Source organism: Anopheles moucheti, chromosome 3, assembly GCF_943734755.1.
Source record: "Anopheles moucheti chromosome 3, idAnoMoucSN_F20_07, whole genome shotgun sequence".
Lineage (NCBI taxonomy): Eukaryota > Metazoa > Arthropoda > Insecta > Diptera > Culicidae > Anopheles > Anopheles moucheti.
The window spans coordinates 55,075,034-55,094,267 of record NC_069141.1 but is presented as its reverse complement, the minus strand read 5'-3'; the positions used below and the strand labels follow the sequence as shown (position 1 = coordinate 55,094,267).

At 44.4% G+C, this 19,234-nt stretch overlaps 2 protein-coding genes across 2 annotated transcripts in view; one reads left to right on the top strand and one right to left on the bottom strand.

The window, feature by feature from the left end:
- LOC128305858 (semaphorin-2A-like) overlaps positions 1-12,973 on the top strand; it is a 110,222-nt gene extending 97,249 nt beyond the window's left edge. Inside the window, exons 5-16 of the mRNA XM_053043477.1 lie at positions 1,911-2,018; positions 3,859-3,996; positions 4,185-4,317; positions 7,828-8,184; positions 8,253-8,481; positions 8,560-8,896; positions 10,665-10,981; positions 11,056-11,164; positions 11,243-11,312; positions 11,379-12,046; positions 12,124-12,196; positions 12,278-12,973. Of these exons, the coding sequence (XP_052899437.1) occupies positions 1,911-2,018; positions 3,859-3,996; positions 4,185-4,317; positions 7,828-8,184; positions 8,253-8,481; positions 8,560-8,896; positions 10,665-10,981; positions 11,056-11,164; positions 11,243-11,305 (1,791 nt within the window). The 3' untranslated portion in view covers positions 11,306-11,312; positions 11,379-12,046; positions 12,124-12,196; positions 12,278-12,973. The remainder of the gene's footprint in view (positions 1-1,910; positions 2,019-3,858; positions 3,997-4,184; positions 4,318-7,827; positions 8,185-8,252; positions 8,482-8,559; positions 8,897-10,664; positions 10,982-11,055; positions 11,165-11,242; positions 11,313-11,378; positions 12,047-12,123; positions 12,197-12,277) is intronic.
- A 2,607-nt stretch (positions 12,974-15,580) lies between these two features.
- Positions 15,581-18,998, bottom strand: LOC128304673 (solute carrier organic anion transporter family member 74D-like). Its single transcript, XM_053041882.1, has 6 exons — positions 18,143-18,998; positions 17,606-17,888; positions 16,691-16,888; positions 16,479-16,620; positions 16,222-16,415; positions 15,581-16,159 (listed from the first exon to the last, which is right to left on the bottom strand). The coding sequence occupies exons 1-6, from the start codon at positions 18,996-18,998 to the stop codon at positions 15,778-15,780; spliced, it is 2,055 nt and encodes a 684-aa protein (XP_052897842.1). The 3' UTR covers positions 15,581-15,777.
- Between the last annotated feature and the right edge of the window lie 236 nt (positions 18,999-19,234).

Below are 19,234 nucleotides of genomic sequence, written 5' to 3'. Positions count from 1 at the left end.
TTTAATGGCTGTGTAACGCCACACGATGTGCAGCATAAAAGCGACATGCCATCTTGATTTTTGTGAGTCTCGGTGTTTCATTTATTCCCGCCCTGTTATGTGTGAGTGTGTTACACAAAAGTGGGAAGTCCCTTGAACTTGCCGGTAGCCTTACACTGTATAGGTGCCTTCCTTGCCTTGTGATTCATCTTTGGTGTTGGTGTTTTGTGAAGGGGTATTTTTTCCCCCTTTTTCAAATTCCATCAAGCATCAACTTTGTGTACCATCATAATCTGAGTGAACGAATAAACCCATTCTGAGTGGCCGGTAGGGTGGTTATGTATATATAGCGCGTTCCCAACGGATGCGTTTGCTGCTGTAATTATATTAAAATTAAATTACATCGAAATTAAACCGAAGCACAAGATAATAGCACGCGCGACTGCGAATGAGGCTGGCCGCCACGCGTCACTCCAGAATGGCGGTGCGCTCACCTTCGAGTGGCGTGGATAAGATGTCTCGGAGGAATACGGGAAAAAAAGAAGCGAACGTCTAAGCCACCGACGTTTCATTACCGCTGCGCTTTATCTTTCTCAACCACCGTGAGTGTGCCCTTTTAGTTTTACCTTTTGGTGTACGCTGCAGTAACGACCGTTTCCTTTCATGGTTAAAATCTAGCGTTTTTACACATCCCGTACAGGAGATTACCGTAGCAACTCTCTCTCTCTCTCTCTCTCGCACACACTTTCTTGGACTCCATCATTATCCCGTACAGATCGACCTTATATTGCAATGCACATACAGAGAAAATGGTTCCTTTAGTGCATCCTTTCACCATAAGGCTCTTCAATCGAAAGTTCAACCGAAGCAGAGGTTTCGGTTAGGGCAATCTAGCGGCGTTAAGAAGCAAAAAAATAAATAAATAAACGAACGCAAGCAAGTGGCATACATCCAGTGCCCTCTTTTAGAGTGTTGGTCCACGGCGCCTTTAAGTGGACTCGCAGCCGGCGCCAGAAGAGTGCATGCAATTGCATCCATGCTGCATCCTGTTGGGTTTTCCCTCCTAAACAGGATGGTAGTGGAGAGTTTAATTGCGATTCAAGTTCGTTAGAGAGGGCAAAATGGTCGCCTAATGTGCGATTTATGTATGCAATTTTTTGCTACAGTATTGTTTATTAACAAACCAGAAATTGTTTAATAAGATATGTTTTTTTTTCATTCAAAGTTTTTAACGGAGAGATTTTAGTTTGAACAAATAATGCCAATTGCATTCCCATTTATTCATTCCATCAAGAAATGCATCCCAAACGCAATAAAACGCCACAAACGGCAAGCATTCGTGAAAACCACGCAAAAACGCAGCAAAGCGAATGCTCATTTGCGAGCACAACTTGCAAACCGAAAGGCGGTGGGACAAAACGGAATACTTCAGTTTTTAAGCTTTCGTGCTTGAGGGCACTCGCTAATTCTACATCATCCACGTCCCGTTCGCGTATAATTGATTTGACATTCAGACGTAATGGCGGCACCTTTCCGGTTCCCATTTTCGTGCTGCACTGCAGCGGCAGTCGAATGTCGCTCGTTTGGCACATTCGCTACTTCATTCGCTAACCTCGTACGGTGCAGCTTTTCATAACCACTCCGGTACCAATAAATTATATGGTTCGGGTTTTAGAAACGAAAACAATAAATACCCCCATTCGTACTCGCTTCCAAGGAAAGTGGGAAAATTATTGCTGACCTGTGGCGTTGTTCTGTTGTGTTTTTGTTTTCTTTCTGGCTTTTTGGAATGTAATTTTGTAACAATTATCGATAAGGAAGTATGTGGTCTTTCCTTAATTGTGGCTTACGCGAGTAATTGATCCCATTTCGAACGGTCTCCAATTAGTATACTAATGCAGTCTCTCTTATTTTGATCGCTTCCGTTGCAGATGTTTGATTGCAAAAATCACATTCGAGTCATTCAGCCAATGGACAACGGAACGAGACTCTACATTTGTGGCACGAACGCCCACAGCCCGAAGGATGTTGTAATATTTGTAAGTAGCACAGTAGCACCTGGTTGTACCAGCCTCACACTTTAAAAGAAAATGTTCTATACTCTTCCTATAGTTCACTATTTATTATTAATTTTAATATTTATTGTTATTTTTATTTTTTTTTTATTTTTAATTTTTAATTTTTAATTTTTAATTTCTAATTTTTAATTTTTGATTTTTAATTTTTAATTTTTAATTTTTAATTTTTCAATTTTCAATTTTCAATTTCAATTTTTAATTTTTAATTTTTATTTATTTATTTATTTATATTTATTTTTAATTTTTCATTTTTAAATTTTCAATTGTTCATAATTTAATTAATGTCGCAAATTTTTGACAGAACGTAACAATTTTTTTCTGTAAGTCCCATATTGTTTAAGGTGTATAAATTTATGCATAACAACGTATAATCGTATTTCCATTTGACTGTATGCAGTCAATTAACGTCAGCTTCAGTGCAAAATAGGTTGATTTTTATGCCCCTTTGGCTAAAAAGCTAAAAGTTATATACAGATACAAGTTATATAAGTTATAAGTTATACTATAAGTTAGTAAAACTCAAATGATCAAATGCCTTTAGTTTCAAGCACTTGTATTAATTCTATTTTATGTAGCTCTAGCAGTTTATCGTTCTAAAAATCATATTTTAAACCTTAATAGAGAATTTAACTGCATCGCACAAAAATTAATGCGCACTGTCAAAAGATGGCTACCTCGGGATAAAAATTCAACAACGACTGTATTAACTTAATGTGTTCTAAATTCTTCGATATAATATCCTTCCTTCGTAGCAACTTTCTTAAGTGGTTTGTATCCTGCTTTCCCGAAAACCATATCCACACAGGTATTTCGTGAAAGGGAAAGATTTACCTAACACACTACAGAAGTTGTTGTTGAAGCTAGGGCAATAAATATTTAAATTTCCCATACCTAACAGCGTGCCTTCCACCTCGCTAGTGTCGAGTGTAATGCGCCAAAATGTGCCAAAAACCGCGGGCAATTTTTCCGCGGAAACGAACTTTTACACTTGATTTCATCGCGACGGCATACTCGGTGGCGTCTGCACGTTCCCGTTTCATCGTATTGATTCCCACGCTCAAGAATGCATGAGGACTTTTTTTGCTGTCGGCGTTGCTTTCCCGTCAAGCATCGACGCTCGATCGCAGTGTGAAACTATTTCCAAGCGAAATCGAACCCGGCCCCTTCGTCGGCCACACTGTGCTTGATGGTATAGCAAAATAGCAGTACATAGTTTTCCGTTCGGGTGTGCTCAAAAATCAATTACGTGATAATTCAAGCCGAAAGCGAAAGATAAGAGAACCCGGTCGCTCGGTGCGGTAGAGATGCGTGACGAAGGACATTTGTTTCCTGCCATCACCACGGAGCACGGGAGTTTTTCTGTGATATTATTAGCAACATGACACTGTTGTAATGATGGCAGTGACAAGAAAAGGAAATCGCTGTGTAAAGCATCGTTTCACACCATAATCAATAGACATATAAACAATTTGATGTAACAAAGAGAAAAGTCGGTAATAGAGAATCGATAAAGTAGAAAAAGTTTAAATAACCCAAATATTGTTTATTATTTGAAGTGAAAAAAAGATTATTTTTGCATTTTTCATATGCCAGGATGTAATTATTTAAGTTTTACTTCAGCGTTAACAAAGACAAAACAATAGAAAAATAAAAAAAAACAATAGAATATTAATTTCCTAGTGGCCCTATACAAATTTATCCCTTTTTTTGTCCTCCATTAACAAGCCGTAAAATAAATTAATCGCTTCAATCTGTACACACACAAGTTAACAAACTGCTACCTTTCATCTATCATCCTTAGCGAAACTTAACTCACTTGCCACGGTCAGAGTATGTGCCCGGGGTCGGTCTCGGTGTTGCCAAGTGTCCCTACGATCCCATCGACAACTCCACCGCCATCTACGTGCACGAGGGCAATCCCGGTGGTTTACCGGCGCTGGTAAGTGCTAATCATTTCCAACTGCATCTAGGGCAACATTGCACTGGGCTGGGCAAGGAACAGGAAAAGCTCACCCATCCCGTCCGAGCCCTCGTACCGCAAAACGGATTCATTTGTTAATTTTTCCATGTTGTTACTCTTCCCTTCGCTATCGCCCTCCCCCCGTCGGTCGCCATTGTCATCCCCAGTATTCCGGTACGAATGCCGAGTTCACCAAGGCGGATACGGTCATATTCCGGGCGGATCTGTACGAGATGTCCTCCGGGAAGAAGATGTACAACTTCAAGCGTACGCTCAAGTACGACTCCAAGTGGCTGGATAGTGAGTATAATTTATTATGCTTAATTTTCTTCCCCTTTACGGGCGCTTCCTGCACCTGCTCCCACTGCTGATAATCATCATTCTTTTCCAATGTAATGGAATGTTTTAGAGCACCTCGCTACACCTACGTACCATGCGTACGTACCGCCTTGCACCCAGAACACACTGCAGTTGGCTGGTTGACCGCTGGCCATTTATCAATTTGCACACTGGATTGTGACAGCACTGCTTATTTGATGCCCACCCACCTTGCCCATACGCTGGGACCAACGCTGCCGTAATCGTGCTTCCGATCAGCACAAACTAGTCGTTTTTCGTGCAGCCTCCCATGTAACTCATCTCGAATGATGCAAATATGCCGCTGATGCTGCTGTTGCTCGCTCTCTCTCCATGTTGCGGGAGTGAAAAACCGCAAAGCACATAACATTTCAGCTAAACTTGCAACCACAAATCCCGTTTCGTTTCGTACCCACATTCCCACACGGGACTGGAAAAGCTGATGAGCTGGCGGTTACGGGGGATTTCTGCTGGTTGTTTCCGTACCGAAAGCAAGTGTTTATCTCATTGAAGGTAATTAACTGCGATGAGTGAAGTGGAGCGCTTTCGTTAGTTCGCTCAAGATCCTCTTGTAGCCATTCATCCCGGGTTGTTAAACCGCGAGCGCAAGCAAGCAGGGACGGATCGGGATGCACCGAAAATTACACCGAATTTCTATTTACCCACGGCGAAACATCGGTTATTGCGATGCGTGCGGCTTTTGAAATATTGCACTCGAAAACCTGCAATCGTGAGCCGCGAAAACAATCGAAAAACCGCAAGCAATCGGTACGCAAGCTGCAAGACAAACACCGGGGACTCGTACAGGGTACGGAGAGCAAACAGGCAAACAATCCCCTAATTGGTCAGCATCCTTTCCCCTCCCAACGCGGCTTACGGGCGTATTGTTTCGGTACGGTGATCTTAATCCCGGCCCACATCCATTGGGAGAAAGGTTTATGGATTTATGGACGCTCGACCGAACAATCTTCGAATTCATCCCGATACGGTGGACCACCGGAGCGATGACTTATGGGAGTTTCGGTCCATTGTGGGATGGTAACTTACATGGGCGCTCCAGTGTCTATGTAAGAAGCTTATGATTAGCGATTACCGGCGTATGGTTAGTGCTGTCAGCCATTTCGGGCCAATGTTTGACGCTCATTTTGTACTAAACTTGATAAACAATCTTCCAATGTTTGTTGTCTACTTATGATGACAATGATTTAAGGATTTAAGACTTAGTCCATTTAGAGGCCACTTGGTTTCAATGATAGTGGCGCTACTTCTTCTTGGCCCGCTCACAGTTGAGCACGTCATGCTGACATGGCCAGGTCACCAATCCGTTTCCAGGAAACTCGGTCCAAGGCTGCATTCCTCCACCCCCGGCTGCACCCGATCTCCGACAGGTCTTGCTCCACTTGATCCAGCCAACGAACTCGCTGCGCTCCTCTGCGCCTCGTGCCGAACGGGTCACTGGCGAGCACCTTCCTGGTGGGGCATGAGTCCGGCATCCTCATCACGTGCCCCAGCCATCGTATCCTTCCGGCCTTAGCCACCGTTAGGATGTCTGCTCCGCCAAACAGCTCAGCATCCGCCATCTGTAGCACCCGCCGCTCGAAAATGGCGAGAGCGTTGGCGTCCTCCGCCCGTATTGTCCATGACTCATGGCCATAGAGGACTACCGGACGTATCAGTGTGCGATATATCGTGCATTTCGTGTGTTGCTGGAGCCTTCTGGATCGCAGGAGTTTGTGGAGTGTGGAGTGTGTTGTATGCACGATTTCCCTGAACAATGCGCCTTCGGATTTCGCTGCTTACGTTGTTGTCCGAAGTTACGATCGTGCCAAGGTAGCAGAACTCCTCTACCACCTCGAGATCGTCACCGTCAACTGATACTCTGCTTCCGAGTCGGGTTCTATAGTGGCGCTACTAGGGGTTCAAAAATTATTTTTTTATGACAGCGTTTTGTTGACAAACGTATACATGTAGGAAATGAATCACCCTGTCCTTGTGACAGTTGAGGCGAGAGCTGGCAACACGGTTGTCAGAAGTGGGATAGCGAGGATCAGCCAGTCTGTTTCGAGAACTGACCGATGTCGGATGCACCTAAAATAAAAGGAACTTGCATTTTCGTTAATACCCGTTCCTACATACATTTCCATATGTCCAATTGACACATAATGTCATGATTTATCCACTGATATATTCGAGAAATAAATATTGCTATCCCTCGAGATATTTTACATGCAAGAGAAGAAGTGAAAATTGATTGAGAAGAAGTGAAAAATTTGAGATTGCTTAAATCGACCGTTGTGTGAGTTTTTCATAAGTAAAAGAAGACTCTCATTCTCTAATCTGTAAACGCGATTGAGAGTCATTCGGATACTTAAAGCTAATACTAACAGCACGCACTATCATTTGGTCAAAAATCTTAACGCTGACCGGCCGACTGTACGATGAATCTGACTCCGGGAAGGTTTTAAGTGTTTACGAGCAAGTAAACATCCTAATCGAAACCTCAAACAACAAACAATGGCCAGAAAGCGGTCTCAGGAGCGGTACGATCAGGTACTGACCAAACCGCATGATTGTCTCGCCTTGATGGATGATAAACGCTACGTGGAAGCTGCTTTTAAACAAATCCCGAGGGTAAAATTCTGTAAGGCTTACGTTCGCTCCGAGGTCCACGAGAGATTCAAATTTGTGTTCGCTGATAAATTCGAAAAAAACATTCATGATGTGGCAAGACCAGCGTTTTTGTGACGAATAAGATCATGAACTTGGATTTCTATAACGAATTTGGCCATTTATAAGTTCACTGTACCACGATATTGGAGTAAACTTATTATCAAACCACCCGAATCCACGAAATTGCCCCCGTTCAATAGAGAAAAATTAAGCAGTAATGAATCAGAAGTTTGAGCACAAGAGAGCGGTAATTAAAGACTTTGGAACTAGAAAAAAAGCTTCTACTTTAAAGTATCCCAGGAATATTCGATACTTTTTTTTCGCCACAAATCATTCTCCTTGCATTCCCTTCTGCGTGCCGTGCATACTGTTTGTCCACAGTATAATATTTTTACCCTCCAACTTGAAGCAACTTGAAACTAAAACAGCGCACAAAAAGCGATATCGCTTGAAACGCAACGACTTCATTATAAATCCTTTCGTAGCAAAGGCTAAGTGCAATAAGAACCGCTGCGTGGAAATGAAAATGAACCCGAAGCACAGCCCACGATCCGGATGCACTTTGCTCTCCGGAGAAATTAAGCTGATTTGCTTTCTGGTTAGATACGAAAACGAAAATACAAACAAGAAAACCCAGAGAGCATCTTCAGCGCAGTTGTTTCGCACAGTATGCTGGATTTATTTATTATATAGCTATTTTGCCTTCATCCCATCATGGAACATTGCACCTGTTAATGATAATTTTATTTGCGTTTCTTTCTCTGCTGCTTCTTCCCTTCGCAGAGCCCAACTTTGTCGGTTCGTTCGATATCGGTGAGTACGTGTACTTCTTTTTCCGTGAAATAGCGGTCGAGTACATCAACTGCGGCAAGGCGGTCTACTCGCGGGTGGCACGCGTCTGCAAGAAGGACACCGGTGGCAAGAACATCCTCAACCAGAACTGGGCGACCTATTTAAAGGCGCGGCTGAACTGCAGCATATCGGGCGAATTCCCGTTTTACTTTAACGAGATCCAGGACGTGTACCAGATGCCAACGGATAAGACGAGGTTCTATGCCACCTTCACGACCAGCACGAACGGGTTGGTCGGGTCGGCCGTGTGTAGTTTTAGCTTGGGAGAAATCCATTCCGCGTTCGCCGGTAGGTAGTAGACGAGACGAGTAGATGAGTGGAATTCCACTGATCGAATGGGATATTTGTTTCCATAGGTAAATTCAAAGAACAAGCTACTTCCAACTCCGCCTGGCTACCGGTGATGAGCTCCAAGATACCTGAACCCCGACCTGGAACATGTGTGGAGGATACGACCACACTACCGGACGCTGTACTTAACTTCATCCGATCACACCCTCTGATGGATCGTGCGATCACCCATGACTATGGTAATCCCGTCTTTTACAAGCGCGATCTCATCCTCACGAAGCTGGTCGTCGACAAGTGAGTATCGTGACTAGTGAGTTCTACCACAAACAAATCCTTGAAATTATCCAACTCCATCTTTAACTTTACAAACAGGATCAGTATCGACATTCTGAACCAGGAATATTTGGTGTACTATCTGGCGACGAACGAGGGTCGCATCCACAAGGTGGTACAGTACTTCCACGATGGACAATCACGGGCAAAACTGTTGGACATCTTCGATGTGGCCCCTAACGAACCGATCCAGGTGATGCGGCTCAGTCAGCGGTACAAGTCGCTGTACATTGGCACCGATTCGCGCATCAAACAGATCGATCTGGTTATGTGCAATCGGCGGTATGATAGCTGCTACCGGTGTGTACAGGATCCGTACTGTGGCTGGGATCGTGACAGTGGTAGCTGTAGACCGTATCAACTAGGATTCCTTCAGGTATGTTAACCCGATGCACTCGGCGAACAGGCAATTGAAACATTCGCGTTAGATTGTGTTGCACAGTCAAATTGCACAGCTTTATATGCTTTTGCATACCTAAGTGTGTTGCGACAAGCAACAGCGTTCTTTTAATTACATAAAAATACTAATGCACAAACATAATAGAACGGACAAACAGGACTTTCTTTAGCACACTTTATTGGTGGAGCTAAAAAATCACGTCCTCGTTCGCCGGGTTAGCTTTTTAGATTGCTATTTCTTCTGGTCGTTGATCCTTTTAGTTCGGGCGTGCTCAGCTCGATCGGTTGCTCCGCTCGATGTGGCGCCCTCTACAGCCAAACGGTCGACACTAATTGTCACATTTGAATTGACCGTTGAATAATATTCTACAAAGTGGCTTGTGCACCGTTGTTTTGTCATTTTAATGACAAAATATTCTAGTAACGTATCGTGACATAATGCCTTACTAATTCTTTAACAACTCATTATAAGCTGAATAGTTGATTTGAATGAGCGGCCCGGTGGCATGATGGTAGCGGAGCCGGTCTTCACACAAACGGACCGGACTAAAATTCCATCCGAACCGATCCCCCGTAAGCAGGAATGACTATCCAGCTACGAGTAAATATACGAGTAAATAAAGTTACAGAAAGCCATAAATAGCAGGCCTCTAGACCTCTTGACGTGTAGTTGCGCCGATAAAGAAAAAGGTTGATTTACTATTCCAAAATGAAACTTAACACTGTTTTTTTTTATATACATAAACCTCACCTATTAGCTAATTAAATTATTCACCGCTCATAAAATGGCTAACATAAAATCATGCACAAATAAATAATTACTCATCACACGTAACAATTGTGGCTTTCAGCATCGATCGAAATTATCGCCATTTCTTCATACCGGCCGTGTTGCACGGCTATCCACGGCGTGCCACCATTTCCATTCCGATTCCATTAGTACACACATATAGGTACGGGGAGGAGGAAAAAATCGAACACCTCACGATTGCCCTACTGTCGGCACCTAAAACCCATCGGCTCGCACGTATTTATTAGTATCGATTTCAATTTTATTGCGCGCGCGCTCGGGGACGGCGCTACGGGAAAAATGGCTCTATAGGTATGTGGTATGTGCACATTTTCCCAGGCGACCAACCGAAAGGCATCCCAAGGTTGAATGGAGTGCCGGTTGTAATGATTAGAATAATTACTCCCTCTCGGGTTTGTCGATACATTAGCTCGATTCGAAATCCCCTCTGGAATTCCCTGGTCTCACTACCTGGCCGTTGCGTCGCGTGGAACCCGGGGGGCGGGCCAGCAGCAATCCGGGATGTGTGCAATCACTCTATAACGATGAAATTGATTTTTAGAATTGGGCCATAACCGGTGATCGTCACCACGAGACCACTATAGATCCCTGGAACGGAACATTAACACAAAAAAAAAATGAGCCAACTCACACAACCGCTCGACTAGAACGATTGGTGGTCGTCCTCGTGGCGCCATCACCATAATGTATCGTTAATTGAAAACTGGAGTTGAAAGGGTTCCCCCCCCATTCCCCCCATCCCGATAAAACCCTTCGACCCGTCGGCGAGTGCTGATTATCTAACCGTTTTAATCGCATTAAAAAGCGATACCGAATTTAATCACGATTATTGGGAAATTTGACGATTTGACGAAAATTGAACACCCACCGGCTGAGCTGTGGAAGTGTGCTTTAACATCGTTCCCTGTATTTTTTTTGGTTTTACACACGACAGGATGTTGGCAACCGGACGTCGGACATTTGTGACACGAACGTGATGCGGAAGAAAATTATCGTCACCTTCGGGCAGAGCGTACATCTCGGGTGTTTCGCACGGGTACCGGAAATCCTGAAGCACCAACCGGTCACCTGGTACCATCATTCGAAGGAGCGGGGCCGGTACGAGGTACGGTACAGCGTTACCAAGCACATCGAAACGTCCGAAGGTGGGCTGGTGGTGATTGCGATCAACGAAGCGGACAGTGGCCGGTACGATTGCTATCTCGGCGGTTCGCTACTGTGCAGCTTCAGTCTGGTTGTGGATGCTCATCGGTAAGCCATTCTCTCAGCCATTGATGTTCCCCGTGGATGCGACTCTAGATCGGCTACCTTAACTATCCTTACAGGTGTACGGCTCCGAGCAAGGGTAACGATTATCAAAAAATCTACTCCGATTGGTGCCACGAGTTCGAACGATACAAATCCGCCTTGAAGCGATGGGAAGCGAAGCAATCGGTAGGCTAGCGGATGGGCTTGTACGAGTGATGTTGACTTTAGACGTATCTTCATTCGCTTTATCTCTTTATTTAACAGCAATGCTCAACAAACCCAAAGGACAATGAGCTGGACCTGTACCAAGGCAACGGAAACGTTTGATGATAAGGTAACGATAGTTTGCCGCGATGGAAGACTAATGCACTAATATCTAAAACTTTTCGACATCTTCTAGGTTCCAAGCACCTCATCAACAGGAATCGTTACATTTTAACAAGCAAAACAACAACAACAACAACAACAATGTCTGTGATAAGCGAAGGAAATCCTATGACAATGCACAAACAAAATAAAATATTGAACGAAAGATAACAACCTAGCAGGAGCGAATTACACTACAAGAAGCAAACACTTTAGCAATGAGTAAACGGAAAATGTAGCGTGTTTAGTAAAACAAAACCCCCGAAAGCGTCAAAACCCCGCCAGTTCCCCGCCCACACCCCGTTTGTGAGTAGCAATGTTTCGTCGTAAGTCAGCATTAGGAGCAAATGTTAGCTGGATGGATGGATATTGTTGCAGTCGCATGTAAAACTGCAATCCCAAAAACACAAAGCGAACCTGCTCGATATATCGTAGTAAAATGAGGTAGAGGCAAAAAACGTAAAGCCAGTAGACGTATGCAGTGCGGAAGCTTGATAGTAAAGATACCAATTCCGACGGCTGTTATAATGGCCGCTTCTGCTTTAGCGTACATCACTGTACATCGAATTTCTGAACTTACCGAATGTGTAGCTATGTGCACTGTCGAACACGGGGAACAGTAGCGTTATTTTTTTATGTCAAACAAAAAAAAAACCCCAAAAACGGACGGTTGGAAGGGAATTGCGATCGCACTCCATTCAGGTAGCTAGTGGCACATTTAATGTTTGCATATTTGCCTTCAAGTTAACCAATATTTCGGTTTTTTTTTTCGTCGCTAGATTAGGTGAAATACACGCCGGACATCCGTTCAACCGAGCATGGGTTAAAGGATATTCACATTCATTTTAAATCGTAAGTATACTTTTGCTGCCAAACCAAAGCAATGCGCTAAAACTGACCAGTGTCCATCCCGTTCCGTGCTACTTCCCACAGATTTGTACAATAAACAAGCAATGGCTTCAACCGCGACTGATCGTGCTATCCCGAACTCACAGCATCGCACATCGATTCTCATGCTCGGCTTCATCTGACACCGGCGCGAGTCTGGCTCGGGGTGTGCTCCAGTGTGTTCAAGTGCCAGCAAGTAAAGCAATCACGCCCTTTAACGCACGTTCGGTCGCAGGTGTAGAGACTGAACCGGTCGGTCAGTATTTTTAAAACGGAACAACTCTCCACGGTAGCATACTAAACTAGAGAAAAACTCTTCACTGATACCTAAACAGATACACACACCCACACATACAGACACACACAAAACACGCAAAGTGAAAATGAAAACCGAAACACGAACGACGATCGATCGAAACAAAAAATTTCGCAAAATCTGTGATAACTTTAGCGTTTAAGTGGCTCAAATGGAATAGATTTCGCGGTTTTGAAAGTGGTAGGGAATACAAATAGGGAAAAGCATAATAAATAGTGCAGGAAACACAAAAAAAACAAAACAAACGAAAACAAAATAGGAACACGGACGAATATTATTACTAGCATATATGAGCGTGGCGGAATGAATTGAAATGAGAGCAACAAAAAAAAAACACGGAAATCGTCAACTAATTGAAGGACTAGACTGTCTCGTGTTTTCGCTTCTGTTTTTTTTTTTCCTGGGACAAAACCTCATTTGTCACCTTCTTTTTGAATATTTTAAGTGAAAAAAAAAAAACGAAGATTCTAGGCAAAAAACTTAACAAAACACATAACAAAAAACCAGCTCGTGTGTAACTAATGTAATTACTAACGAAATATAAAATGATAGACATTGATCGAACTCAATAGAGACGTACCTGCGGGTGTTGATTGAGTTTTCATTCCTTATCCGCAACACTTTTATACACATCACATCATCACTTTTATACACATTTTATCACATCACAATACACTGTTAACACACATCTGAAAATTCAATTGTTCTTTGACAATCGTCGCCATTTCCTTTGTTTTTGTTACTAGTGAGGTTCATCATTTCGTCGACGCTTCACTGAAGAGCGCCGTGCAGAGGATCTTCTTCATTCTTTGCATAATCGACTACAAGCAGGTTTAGTAAAGTTTCTCATCATGTATCTTCTTCTCAATACGCACTAAATTAGTAAATAATGTATCTATGCGGATATCAAGCGGCTTTATCGAACCTCGCAACCCACGCAAGATCCTCAATGGCTGCATGGTGATCGATCAAGTCACCAATACACTCCTATTTCTAACATCTACGGACAAAGCTAGAAAACGGATTTCACTTTTAACATTACACTGGCTTTAACACAAAGATATAACGTCACTGACCTGTGATCTACTGACGCCTCTCACGCTCTTCATGAACAGGTGCTTCCCCCGTACTTGCGGCTTTCATTTCTGTTCACGAATTTGTCCTGCAATTGAAACAGTTCCCCTGCATTGTTTTAATCGATATTTTAACCATTTTGTGCACTACGCGAATTTCCAACTTTTTCCCGAATTATATCGATTGTTCCACGCAGTTAAAACCCGGCATTATTATGACACACCACAAATTTGCTTCGATTCTCACATCCGAACTTCTCACAGGTTGAACTCAAACTGATCACGATCTGTGTGAACGCTTGCTTCAGTGTGCTCACACTCACCGCGATTATCTTTATTGCAAATACCGTTGTCATAGATACGCATCCATGCAGTGCTCGCATTAATAGCGGGTGAACTCCTATTGTATGCTCATTTGTATTAGTGTCCTCTCAGCGATTCTACTCATCGCTCAGCAGCGGTGGATAAAAACTTAAGGATGTATTGCTATCATCGGTGTTGTTTACATTCTATCACGCGTCTGATCGTACCGTAAGCGATGCAAATCATGATAGTATCCGTGACATGCCTAGCTTTTACCTGGTGGCCAATCTCAGCAGAAGTGCGTGGATGCTTTCGCATACACGAATACACATATTAGCTCGCCGTTCTTATCGTTTACGCACTACGCAGGTATCGCAATCGAAGATAAAATTTGGATTTTAAGATCTGAAAACTCGAACAAGATAACGTCTTGCTTTAAATCAACGGGATTGTCAATTGTTTTGGCTGGCAATTGGATTTGGTATTTGCCAATTTTGACCAAACTTGATCGAACAAAAATTTATGATTAAACGTTCTTGCAATCTGTTACTATGTCGCCCATTTGGCATGAAATAAGTTATGCAAGCAAATAAGTTATTTGCCCTTGCTGCAATATTTTGCTGTCTTGAACGTCCTCTGTATCTAAGGGTAGCAGCACAGGTATCCTGATAGTAATTATTAATATCAACATGTCAACGATTTTATTTGAATGATTAAGTAAAACGAAAGTATGGACGTAAGAAAATGCAGTGTGTATGACAGATGTAGAAACAGATGGTAGATCTTTCATTTTCTTTTTAAATGTACGAGATTCTCAAGCCCCCTATAAAATGATCACTGCAGCCGATTTTGAGAGGAAAATAATCATCGTAGGTATTTTTTCAGTTGAATACGTCGATAACTTTGTTAAACACTCGTCTTTGGAGATGTTTCTAGTGCTCAGTTTCTCAACTAGTCGAGCGTTTCTTGTATTCAATTTTTTAGGAATCATTCACACCATCAACTATCAGAAATATAAGCGAATTGCAGCAACGTGTTAAAGAACGTATCCGTTTCTGTTTTACTTGATATGCGTAAAGAGCTACTAGGTTAAACCTACCATAACTAGCTAAATGATGGTATTCGTCATTAAAAGACGTGTGACGCTACATGACATTTGTTTTCTTTACGGTTACCACCATTTGTTGTTTAGTGTTAATGAGACTCCTGCTGTTTCGGACATCTGGTGCCTTTAATGATAGCGTAAAAGTTCGTCACCGAGTATGACATTTCTCATCGTCCAATGCAAGGAGATATAGGCACGTCATCCCGGAAATCGCACAGCAGGATACATATATCTTCCATAGCTCCATTGTAAGACTGTTTTCTTTTTAGCGCTACTGTGAGAAAACTGTTCGGATAGGAGTTTGTCATCCGGCCTGTCGTGTGGAAATCTATTACACCATCATCTTACTGCCCAAATTAACCCGCCTCGCCACAGGCTACTTGTGTTAATGCAGAAGAAAAACGAAGCTCAGAAGCGACAAATATCTCAATAAATAATGCTAATTATCATCATCTCAAGGTCATTAACAACATCTAAACAGCTTTACGACCATTATCTTAACGCTTCATATCGTATATTCTGAGCGCTTCAATCTGCGCTACTGCCACTAGCTTAGTGTGGGACCCAACAAGTGTCATGGGTCAGTTTGTCGTGCATACAGTCGCTTGTTAGCATAAGTGATAAGCGGTTTACTCGCTCAACGTGAGATAACGGATGCAAGGAACAGATGCTGACACATGGCACACGACATACCGCCCAAGATGTCACCCGAGATATACCAAGGTTATCAAAACACATCGGAACCGGTTTAGTTAACTCGCGTAGCCTCCGCCGGATCTTCCTTCCCTTTGTTTACAAGCGAAACCAGCTCCTTTTCCACCGGGATCTTGCCATCTTCCTCGCCGGGAGCGTCATCGAATATCTTGAAGTTCTTCGAATAGTACCACGTGCCCATGTCAAAGCACGTTCCAATGATGACAAACACGGCCGCCGTATAGTTCATCGATACGCGTAATGCTTCCCCATCGTAAAGCCAACAGTTGCCCTGTTTGGCACAGGTGCGTCCCCAAAGCACACACGTACGATCGATGATCGCACCGAAGATGATCGGTGCCGGAAGAAAGGAAAACAGCGTGTTGATCGCCATGGAGAACCCCATCGAGATCGCTTTATCGCGGGGCTCCACACACCTGTGGAAGGTAGAGGGTCTTGATAAAATTCGAAAGTCACCACATGAGAAACATCTCCGCACCTTAGCCCGATGAGGAAGTTGGCAGCCGATTCCGTTCCTCCGATGAACTTGTTCACACACATCACAATGAGAAAGAAGTAGAACGGGGTCCAACAATCAACCGGACAGCTTCCGGGCATGGCGTAACCAAAGCTGGACATAGCGTTTCCACCGTCTGTCACGAGGTTTGCAATACAGGAACAATTGGTGTACAGCTGAAGCCAGAAAAGGGGAGTTAGTAAGGAGCAGTTTCGATACTTATTCACCTTCTAGAGTACCGTCGTTCCACTGGCATCCTTCATCAGCTCTCTACATCCCGCGTGGCATGGTGAAAGGTACGTTTGTCCATCACTTCCACAGATTGGAGCATATTTGACAAAATCGCAGTTACAGCCAACACTGCAATTCGCGTCCTGAGAACTTAAATTCAACACCATTAATGTTAGCTGCAGCAAAACTCTTTAAATCATTACCAGCAGAAGCCACTTACTTAGCAACTATTTCCGCATTATTGAGCGCAGAACAGCCAAACCATGCGTACCCAACGATACCTATCGCCGACAGAATGCTCGTGATGACATTCCACCCGGCCAACTGCCTGGAGGTAACGCGAAGTTTTTGGATCACCATACCAGCGATCAGTATCCCCAGGGCGGAGAACACAAGGGAAACCGAGCCCGTCACCATGCTGAAGTAATGCAATAGAAGATGCAGGTTAGAAAGTTGTAGCGACAAGACTTGGTTAGCTAGGACACGAAACGCGCCACCTAGGGAGAATTGGGTGAACTAATACAATGATGCTTGGGAAGTTTATCAGGTCAACGTGAGAACAATAAGATCCTTGTTTGTAGTGGGGACAAACAGGAGAATCATCAAGCCTAGAACAAAGGGATAGGAATAGCGGAATACGTATTTCGTGGAAAAGAGGACACACATATCGACACATGAGAGGTGAAACGATATAAAAACGGTAGCGTGTCCATACAATAGTTAGTTATCGTTCTACACTCCGACGAGGAGTTTCCGTTCCATCATCATCTTAAGTCCACATGGTATAAGTTGGTGAAAAACGTGTGCATTGTACCCAGGAAGCAGGTGTAGAGTATTGGCTCACATAACGTAAACACCGCATGGTAACTGTCAAAAGAAACTCGACTCTGGGGGAGTGAAATGTAACCTGGGAACTCCGGAATACCTAGAATTAATAGTAACCGTCGAACGAGTCGAATTAAAGAGGACCTTGGACGTGCATACAAGGCGTTAACACAACAACCATTTTTGATGTAACAATCATTGGAATTTAGCAGAACTCTACACCAGGAAGGGTCAATAAAGGTAGGATCGAACTTCGGTTCGAGAAATTATCCTAAAAAGTATTCACAACGCAACTCACTCCTTTACTCACTTTGCCTGGGAGGGAGTTAAACGGTACTGGATCTCGATGTACTTCGCCTGGAACAGGAAGAACGGCATGTACCCGAAGAAGTAGAAGATGCTGGCCGCATTATTGAACACGTACGCCTTGTTGGTGATGAGCCGACGCACCGTCACCAGCATGTCACCGAACGACACCTTCCTGTCACCATCCACATCCTCCTCGGCGGTCGAATGGGTGCCGCTCGTACGACTTGCCTGCCGTGACAGGGATATACGTTCCGCCGTCCGGGGCAGAACCTTCGGGAAGCTGGCTGCAAATGACAGACGGAGAATATTTTGCGTATGACAGCTACACTCACACACTAATGCACTCCAACGCCTACTGTGAACAACTTTGACCGTTTGCTGAGAAGTTCCTTTATTGCCTTCCCTAGCCGTGCACACGGTACGCGGTGCTATCTCGTACGTAAATGCAAACAAACCAAACAAATCCACCGGTCGCGCCACATAGTCGCGCTCACGATTGCGAAATCGTGCCAATTTTCCCCCACAACCCTTTACTTACCGAAGAACGGCGCAATGAGGATGAGCGTGGAGCCAAGCACTAGCCAGCCCATCCACCACGCACCGATCCAGCGTGGATCGCTCTGACTGTAACCCGGATCGACGCCCAAGTGCACGAAGTACTTGAGACAGAGGGAGGCGAGCGAGAAGCCTACCAGCGGTCCCATGCGCCGGCCAAAGGCGGCTAGGCTGGAAAGGAACGGTACCTTCTCCTTGCGCACGTTATCGTCGAGATAGGTGAGACCCAGCGTGAAGTACAGCGAGGTCCCGATGCCGGACAGGAAGCTGCCGAAGAACAGCACAAGCTGCGGCCGTATGTCACCCACGTCCAGCGAGCAGTCCGGAGGTAGGCGATCCTCCCGGCACAGGTTGTCCCCACCTTTCGTCCAATTGCCCACACTCTGCACCAGCTCGTCGTGTGCCTTCGCGAACAGAAAGTGAGGCAGCGCGTTTACGAAGCAGGACAGGGCCATGCTGACGATTCCCATCGCAATCCACAGCGGTTTCCGACGGTTCGAGGCATAGTACGACAGGAACAGCGAGGCCAGCACGAACGACAGATCCGACCCGGCCGTTATTATGCCGACCGTGCGGGACGAAATCTGGATGCTTTTCTCCACCGTGGTAAGCGTGCCGTAGAAGTACGACGTGGTGGAGTTAAGGATGCACCCAATCAGCCCGAACAGCAGCACGTACAGCTTCTTGCTGGCGAGCCGCTGCCAGAACGGTCCGCGGCACACCCAAAAGCCACACTGCACATCCCGTTCGCTGTACGCGGAAACACTCCGATCGAAGGCGATCTTCGGCGGTGGGGCATTCAGGCCCTCGTTTAATCCGTTCGCCAGGCTACCGTTCATGATGCATGCAGCGCCACCGGTCACCAGTCAACTGGCCGCGGCTTACACGGTCGGACGACGTTGATCCACCGGGACGGCTTATCAGCGACTTAAGCACCTTTACTGCCTCAGATACGTGGCGGTGAGATAGGGCGCTTGATCATACAGCATCACGCAGCATGATTTTGGCCACTTGTTACGATAAAGTGAGTGAGAAATATGTTTTTTGTTTCGTTTCTTTTATTAGCTAAATCACA

What these genes read in the sequence shown, in the direction of transcription:
- LOC128304673 (XM_053041882.1), bottom strand. Translation starts at nt 18,998, where the DNA reads ATGAACGGTAGCCTGGCGAACGGATTAAACGAGGGCCTGAATGCCCCA. An exon ending in TTAACTCCCTCCCAGGCAAA is followed by an intron (nt 16,889 to 17,605) that starts GTGAGTAAAGGA and finishes GCATTACTTCAG; the next exon opens with CATGGTGACGGGCTCGGTTT. An exon ending in AATGCGGAAATAGTTGCTAA is followed by an intron (nt 16,621 to 16,690) that starts GTAAGTGGCTTC and finishes GTTGAATTTAAG; the next exon opens with TTCTCAGGACGCGAATTGCA.